This window comes from Paroedura picta, chromosome 5, assembly GCF_049243985.1.
Source record: "Paroedura picta isolate Pp20150507F chromosome 5, Ppicta_v3.0, whole genome shotgun sequence".
NCBI lineage: Eukaryota > Metazoa > Chordata > Lepidosauria > Squamata > Gekkonidae > Paroedura > Paroedura picta.
The window spans coordinates 48,647,275-48,655,766 of record NC_135373.1 but is presented as its reverse complement, the minus strand read 5'-3'; the positions used below and the strand labels follow the sequence as shown (position 1 = coordinate 48,655,766).

The 8,492-nt window shown below is 48.3% G+C and overlaps 1 protein-coding gene across 1 annotated transcript; it reads right to left on the bottom strand.

Annotated features, from left to right (window-relative positions):
- Positions 1 to 244: 244 nt before the first annotated feature.
- Positions 245 to 2,541, bottom strand: ID3 (inhibitor of DNA binding 3). The gene is made up of 3 exons (XM_077337797.1): positions 2,044 to 2,541; positions 1,126 to 1,193; positions 245 to 473 (listed from the first exon to the last, which is right to left on the bottom strand). The coding sequence occupies exons 1-2, from the start codon at positions 2,365 to 2,367 to the stop codon at positions 1,137 to 1,139; spliced, it is 381 nt and encodes a 126-aa protein (XP_077193912.1). The 5' UTR covers positions 2,368 to 2,541; the 3' UTR covers positions 245 to 473; positions 1,126 to 1,136.
- Between the last annotated feature and the right edge of the window lie 5,951 nt (positions 2,542 to 8,492).

Below are 8,492 nucleotides of genomic sequence, written 5' to 3'. Positions count from 1 at the left end.
GCTGTTGGGATTTTCACTTATCAGCCTCCCTGAGACTGAGAAGGAGATGCGCCAGGCAGCTCAGAGGTTTCGTTGCCCTTCAGGAGGGGAAAAAAATCGCCTTTCCTCTTCTTCAGGTACAAGGCAGCAGGCCCGTAGTTCATATCAAGAGGGACGTGTTTTTGTTTTTTTTAACACAATTGTTATCCTCTTAGCCTGTCTAGGACTTTGTTTTCAGGCAGATAGAAGGGTTTTTTTCTGGGGGGGGGGGAGGAGGGATCAGGAAAAATAATAAAACCTGATACTGGATGACCCAGACATCTGAAATTGCCGTATGCCGTGTTGTCTCAAGAGTCAAAAGTATCTGGAAGATAAAGGCTGGTTTCCTCCATTCCTGGATCGCAAGGGTTAAAAACTTCTGATCTTTCTCCAGTGGAGCCTTCTTCTTTTCTCTCATTGGAGAGAACCAAGTGTCAGGATCCCACACCTGCAGTCTGAATAGGGAGGGGGAGGGAGGGAGACAGAAAGACATGTCATTTTGCAGGAGGCAGATCAGAGGCAGGTCTGCAGACATCCTGGCGCCAGAGAGGAAACGTCTATTTACCTCCAGCTGATAAGAAATCAGGAGCCAACACTCAGGCTGGGGCGTTGCTAATTGGCACCAAAAAGGAAAAAAACACACCAGGGAGGGGCCAAGAGAGAGAAATGGACCCTTCTGTTTCAGAAACTCTATGCAGATGGGTCTAAAATTACAGATTCCAAGGGAGGGATGCCTTCCTGGGGGGGGGGCTGAGGGGGAGGAGGGAGAAGAGTGCCTCTTGATTCACTAATTTCAACAGGGCTTGTTTAAGCAGCTGCAAAGACTTAAAAGCTATAAAAAGAATGACATTGTAAAATAATGATTCCATTTACTGGCAAAGGGTTGAGAGACAGAGGCAGCCAGGCAGCAGCCACGGCCACACTGGCAACAGGAACGAGGGTCCAGATGGCGGCTTTGCAATACAGGCAAGGCAGTCCAACGGGCTTACTCGGGAGTAACCACGGCAAACCCAGGTTTCTGGACGGCCGGTTTGTAGGAAGGTTTGAGTCAGTCTAAGGGTATTAAGGTGGGAAGGATTGGGGAGGAACCGGAGTTTGAGAACCTACCTGTTGCGGTGTTAGTGGCACAGGTTTCGCTCCTCTTTTGAGCAGAGTTCTGAGGCCAGCTCGGCTGCCTGCAAGGAGGAGGGAATGGGTCAGACTAGAGTGAAGGCAGCCCCGACTTCAAGGTAACAGCAGTGGTGCTTCTGATCAAATATCCATGTAAACAGACCAAGGTTCGAATGCCCCCCCCCCCCGCCGCACCGAAAATGTCCACACTCCTATGAACACCTCTGCCTGGGAAGCCGGCACACAATGAAGCCTAGCAGGCAGCCCAATCTTCTGCGTGCTTACTGGGAAGCAAGTCCCCTTAGAGGTCAGCAGGTCTCCCTTAGTCAGCCTTGGACAACAGTCAGGATTGCAAAGGTAACCTTTTCTAATTAACCCTTTAAGGCGGCTTCAGAATGTAGCGGGCGATCCCTTAGCGTTAGGATCCTTTCCCAGCCCCCGATCCGAAACCTCTTTGGCAGTCAGCCAGTCTCACGACAAGCACTCTGCAGTTTCAGAGTCGATACGTTTAGGATCTTGATTGCATACACCATGCCCCATATTCCTGGATCTCATCAGAATTATTAATATCACACTTAGAGATCCACTCAGAGCTGGACAGGACACTGGCAGTAACCACACACACACGAAGAGACGCCAGCCTCGGGGGCGCAACGCAATCCTAAACAGAATCCGACCATTCTAAACTCACTGGTTTGGCCGTAAGTCCGGAGATCACAACTGGACTAGAGCAAGGGAGGGGGAGGAGGGACAACCCGCAACTTCACCAGAGACCACGCCGTTCTCACCGCCGTCTGTCCTGTGCTGTGGTTTAGGATCCGCAGCTAGCTCACCTGCACCCCACATGCCGCTCTCCCACCCACCCACCCGCACAATCCCGATCCTCCTCCCCATAGCCCCCCAGCAAAGGCTTACTTTCAAGGAGAGCAGAGAGGTCTCGGCCGACGGCTCCTGCCCTTTCTTTGCCTGCTCCTCCAAGACGATCTGGAGGTCGAAGATGTAGTCGATGACATGTTGCAGAATCTCCACCTGGCTGACTTTGGTGCCCTGCGGGATGCCCGGCACCAGCTCGCGCAGCTTGGAGTAGCAGTCATTCATGTCGTACAGGAGATTCATGGGCTCCTCCAGACCCGGGCTCTTGTCGCTGCTTCCCCGGGCGATGGCGAGGCTCTGATCTGACAGGCAGCAGACGGCCTCGTAGCAGCTCCTGACCGATCGCACCGGGCTGATGGCTTTCATGGTTGCCCACGCGCAGCCTCCAACACACACCGAGAAAGGGCAGCTGGCGGACCAAAGCGGCGGCAGACACAAGATCGAGCGCTCCAGCGAACAGGCAGTCGGCCGCGGTGCGGTGTTTTATAGGCCAAGGGCCGGCCGGCCCGCCCCCTGGATGCAAATGAGCCCCGCACTCCCCTCCCTTCGCTCTCTCTGATGACAGCCGAGAGAGAATGTTGGCTTGGAACGCCGCACCAGCGGGTTAAAACGGCGAGACGGGTTTCCATTGGCTGCGGCCGACACCAAATAGCAGCGGACATCACAGGAATGAGGAAGCTCTGGTTACAAAGAGGGCGGGGCTTAGAGGCGCCTCAGTGCCGTTCAGTTTGTGGTGCCTACAGCTCGAGACCCGCGTAGAGAGAAATCAACGAATATTTGTGGGTCTTCCTTTTTCCTTTGATAGTATTGGGACGACCGCAGTAATTGCGTGTAGACAGGATCTGGGCGGGAAGCTGCTATAGTGATAGGGGAAAAACTGCCTTTTCCGACGGCCGTTCTGCAGCCCATAAAGCCATAAATCCCCATAACGGTTGAGAAATTCCCCGAGGATTTTTTGTTTCTTTTTAGTCCACCCCCCCTCCTCCTTCCCTGGGTTAAGGGGGAGGGAGAAGGAACCTTGTAAGGATTTAGTGCCGCCTTGTTCCTCAATTTGCTACTCATATGACCTCCAGACTTTCTGGCGTCAAGAATTATCTTGTGACCAAGAAAAAAAATGAATTACGGGAAAGTGGAGGTTAAGATGAAGCAAAGAGACTTGAGCCAGTAAAAGAGGATAATAGAAATGGGAAGTGTGTGTGTCTGACAAAGACATGGTTTGTTTGATAAAAACTAGGAGAAAAGGCTTTTTGGATCGTGAGAAGGTTGTTTCACTGAGGAACAGACAATCTTGCGGCCTGATTCCTGGTGCAGATGCCTGCAATAAGTGATTTTAGGAAGATGCATTGTGGTGTGAATGCATGCATTTTAATGCAGAAGACGGAACGCAACCCAAGTGAAAAGGGGAGAAGGCCTGCTTCGATGTCCCTCTGCATTTGGAAACAAACAAACTAAAAAACCTCCCCATAAGCAGAAACCTAGCTCAGTCGGGTGACTGGGTCTACCTCATCTTTTTGTTGACTGCTAGTTTTCTGCTTGCAGAGAGTTCTTCCTATTGGGGAGCATTCTAAAATATGACCCCCTTACTGGAGTCAGAAGCAGTTCATTCTGTCACCTCACGTGACCAGACCCAAGTCTTGCGAATGCACCCTGGTTGGGAAGGCAAAATCGCCTTCTGACACTGGCCCCGAATAATCCTGTGGGTTTCCGTGGCTGATGGAGGATTCAAACTTGGGTCTACCAAGTCTTAAGTCTGGCACTAACTGCTGCATCACACTGAAATCAGATGGTTTGGAGAGTCACCAGGGTCACCAATTTATTGAATATACATGTGAGCTTCAGCTGTTAAATGGGCCATGGATGGAAAACAGATTTCATTATAATTTGATCTGAACCTCATAATAGACTCAACACACACACACATCCACACTCACATACACATTTGGAGTACACATATATTTTGTACATGTAAAAAAATCTGTGCATCTAATTCTGGTAATGGTTTTTATTATATATGGGTAGATCTGTATTTTTTCACAAGCTGCAGCATTACCCTGGTGCATGTACCCTGGCAACATGACTACAAACACATTATGTCGGATTCCCAACCAGGGTTCTGGGTAGCCCTGGGGTATGCAAGAGCTCCCCAGGGGCTACACGGCTTTTCCCAGATGGCAGCTGACATCACATCGTCATGTGAGCCCACTTCCTCTGTTGCTCTGATGATGATGTAAGCCATTCAGTTATCTCCCACTTAATGAACTTATGGCTCCACTGTCTCCATGTCTTCTGATCTTGCACCACTTCTTTTAGTTGTGTAATTCTCTGGCCAGTGTCCATTTTGCTCTACAGGCCTACTCTCTTTCTCCACAATGGAAATGGTAAATGATCGATCAATTGATTGGCTGGCTCCTGCATCTTACTTCTGTGCTCACTTCTCTGAAGGGGCATTGTCACCACTTCTAGGGTATCTCGAAGCCTGAAAACTATTTCAGGGGTTTCTCTATGGTCAAAAGGTTGAAAAAGGCTGCATTACATGAATGGAAACCCCCAAGGGAAGATTGTCTCCCAAGCAATGGATGCAGTCCCACCATGAATATTGCTTTGTTCTCACAAGCAATTGAATCCAATCAATGGGACTGCCTTCTAAGTAAATGTGCATAAAATTGCAGTAGAATGAATGCTTAATCCTGCCTGCATTACACCCCTTGTGTTTAGAATTCAGTTGCATTGGGAGCAGGTCCTGTGTTTTTCAATGCTGGCCTGACGCATTCATGGATAAAGTTGGGGAAGGGGTGGTTTGAAGAGGCAGAGGGTATTGAATACTAACATTCTGATCCAATGAAGCTGATGGGCAATAGACTGAAGATGCACGAAACAGAGTATTCCTTTATTTAAAAAAAATCAAATGGTGGAATTTGCTACCAGAGGACATAGTGATGGTTATGAACATGTGGCTTTGAAAGGGGATTAGACAGATTCACTCCTACTCACAGGGACTATGGGGAAATACAACATGGCAATCAAAAACTTTCCTGGGATTAAGCCCGGTTTACTAGGCCTGCTTAGGGTGGCACAGTTAATGACTAACTTAGGTTTTACATGGTGTCCATATAATTTCTCTGCTAGTGTAGTGGTTGGTCTTTAAATCATTGCTTACTCCTTCCCGTGGCAGCTTATAACTTTAGAAAGTGTGTTATTTTGGAGGAAAGAAGCAAAAGACACCTGGAAAAAATTATGCTTTGCCACAAGTACAGTGTACACTAGAGCTATTGGAACCTGGTTATTTTTCTTCCCTGCCACTGATTCTTTTAAAGGAAAAGCATTCCCCCCCACTTTGGCATACTCTATTACTCTGATTTCTGGTTAGGCTTGAGGAAGGGAAATCACCCCCCCCCCCCACACACACACTGAGTATACAAACCCATCATGGTAAATTTATATGGATTTTTTTTACTTTGTTTACATTTCAGAATTTACAATAGTAATAATGTTTGCTTTGTGGGTGTTTTGGTTGAAATGGGAGAAATCTATTTCAGTTATTCCGGGTACACATTCCTGAAATATTCTTTAAAAAGAACATTTTGCAGGCATGTTTGCTGTTCATCATTCAATTGTGTTGGGTAACTCAGCTGTTGCTCCATATCTCACCTTTGGCCTTGCCAATTTTCACTCCTGAGCACAGAGGAAAACTAAGCTTAGATTAATGTTGCCCTTGCTTTCCAGGGAACACAAGCGTTCATTTCTAAAAGCCCTTGGTAGCTGCAAATTTGGACAGAAGTCACTTATGAAAACTCCGGTCTTGAGAAAGAAGGCCTGTCTTAATTCTATAGGGCTGGTCTGAGTGAAAGAAGTTGAAAGACTCACCCCCACCCCCCACCGCCAAGCTTGTTAGACCAATGCTAAAGCTTCAAGTCTTCTGCGTCTTTCCTTGGGAGTAAGCCCCAGTGAGAGCTGTGTATTAAGACAGGATCAAGGCGTCCATGCTTACTTGGGAGTAAGTTCCACTGAATTCAATAGTCATCAGTGAAACAAACAAATAATAAAACTAGACTGTCTTTTAAGTTGCTACCTGATTTTACTTTCAAGGAAGCCGAGATCAGATCTGGCTGCCTATTCCCATTCATTACATAGACTCTTTTCTCCTTTTTCTGTCCAGGCACTCAAAACTATTTTATTGGACTTCTGAAGTGGTCTGTGTTGGTTGAACGGTCGGTGTTCGGGGGGGGGGGTTGTTTCCCCCCCTCCCCCGATAGCACTCTGGTGATCCCTAAACCACTTTAAGCCTGTACTGGCCAGGAAGAGCAGAAGATACAGAAATGATGCAGGGGAAAAGCCTTCTTCTTTTCTCTTTTTTTCAACCAGGCCTCCGTTCCTTCCCTTGTAATCTTTAATTCCCCACCCCGACTTTATTGGCGGCTGAGTTGTGCTAACTCTGTACTGCTCCCCTCCTCCCAGCCCCAGACTCCTACCCCCCCACCCCCACCCCAGTATCCATAGCCATTCTCTCTCCTAATGGGCCGCAAGCACATGTATCTGGCTTGGCTGTTAGGAAAAGGCAGTGCTGGCGCATCCCTGAACTTTCTGTTCCCACTCCGGCTCCCTCCCCCTACCAGCCCTTGCTTGCATTTTTTTTTTTATGAAAGGATGTCATTAAGGCTTTTGTTTGAACTGTTTTTGTTTAAGAACTTTTCTCACAATCCTATTTTTTGTTAAGGAATCTGCTCCCTTTGCCCAGCTGTGTCCCTGTCCCTCCAGCTGTGTTGATCTAACTCGCAGTTCCAGACAGCCTGGCGCCAGCCTTGCGAACGTCATTGCATTCACACAGGGATGCGTGGCCAAGGCAACCCTTGCCGCAGCCATAGCCACCGAACTGGAACCTCGCCGGGCGGCCAATGAGAAGAGGCCGGGGCGGGTCCTGGGGCGGACAGGGGGCGGGGCTCCGGCGGAGGAATCGGATGGGAGCTCGCGCCGCTCTGGCCGAGGCTTTTCCCTTCTCTCCTCCAGCCGCTTCCCCTGCTCTGTGTGTGTTTGTGTGTGCGTGCGTGTGTTGTGTGCGGGTGTTTAAATGAGACAATCTGTTGGGGCCATAAAGCATTATTTCTGGCCTCCTTCTGGGAACCGAGCCCTTTGCAGAGCCAAGAATCTGAGAGAGGCGATTCAGATCAAATTTGTCACTGGGAACGGTTAAGGCCGACGGGGTAAGCCATGAACTTGCTTTCTTGGCTTTTCCGCGGCGATATCAATAACTCCGCCGATGCCCTCCCTCAAAAGCTCGGCGGTGCAGCAGTTTGAATGCATGTTGAGAAGTAGTTTAAAGCGATGATTATGTATGAAAGCGGTTTGCGGGGAAGCCTTAGCTCACAACAAACACCCCCCCCTAAAATAAAATCCCCCAATAACGACTGAAATGTAGCTTCAAAACATCCACAATTGGTGTTTCACTGTCTTTCCTTCATTCGAGTGGGTTTGGGGTGTAAATTCTGTTGCAGATGAAATAGCAGTGCAGTGAAACCTTCCGCAGAGCTCTCTCTGCATTGGATTGCGCTAGAAAGACACTTGTGGCACTTTTTAAAGAGGAGTACATTTTTTTGCGGCAAAAACTCATGTGAGCTGTAACCTACCAGGGAGAGCACATGTAAGCATGCTTTGGTAGCCCTGAAAGGTGTCAGTCACTAGTCCCCTCTTCCTCTCTTCCTTAGGGCCATCTCATCTTCAGTGGGTCATTTCCCCTCAGCATTGTATAGCCCTTCTGTGAGAGGTTTCTGAACATCAATGGCCCCCTGCCCCTATTGTTACCCCTTTCCTGGATAGTCAATGACACTTCTAAAAAAAGGATCAGTTCTGTGGATAGACCCTCAGTTGGGGCTGTAGCTATATGGTTTTGTGAAAAATGGCCATCCAGGTCTTGTATCACAATGCAAGCTCTTAAGTGTGCCCCACTACCCCGACCTCCAATTTAAAAGCAAAAAAACAGAAGTGGGTCAGGATTTTAACACAGTCGTATTCTAAATTAAATTAAGGCAAGGTTGGAGGATGGAACAAGCAGCAGAGTGGGAGGACTTAGCTGGAAGAGATGCTGATCATACCAGGCTAACCTCAGGTTCTTGGAAAGGGATGTCAGCTTAGAGGGAGAATTCTCCAGCCTCTAGAAACTGAAGATTCTTGGCAGCCTCACAGCCAAGGAGCTGATGCGAAATACTAGCGAGAAACCATTCTCAGCAGAAGAAGTCCTTCTTCCATAGTCATTGGGATCATCTTTGCTCGCTCAGAATCCAGCCAAGGGTCTGATGGCTTCTCCAGTTGCCAATCCAGTGGGATTCTTCAGACTATGAGGGAAAGAATCTGAAGGATTGTTGCATGTTAATTTACAGTGAAACCTCAAACAGAATTGTCCCCTTCTAAGCCCATTGCAGTCGTGGATCTTAGAAGGGTTATAGAACTCTGCATAGAATCACACCGTTTATTCTGGCCGCTTTCATGTACACACTAAA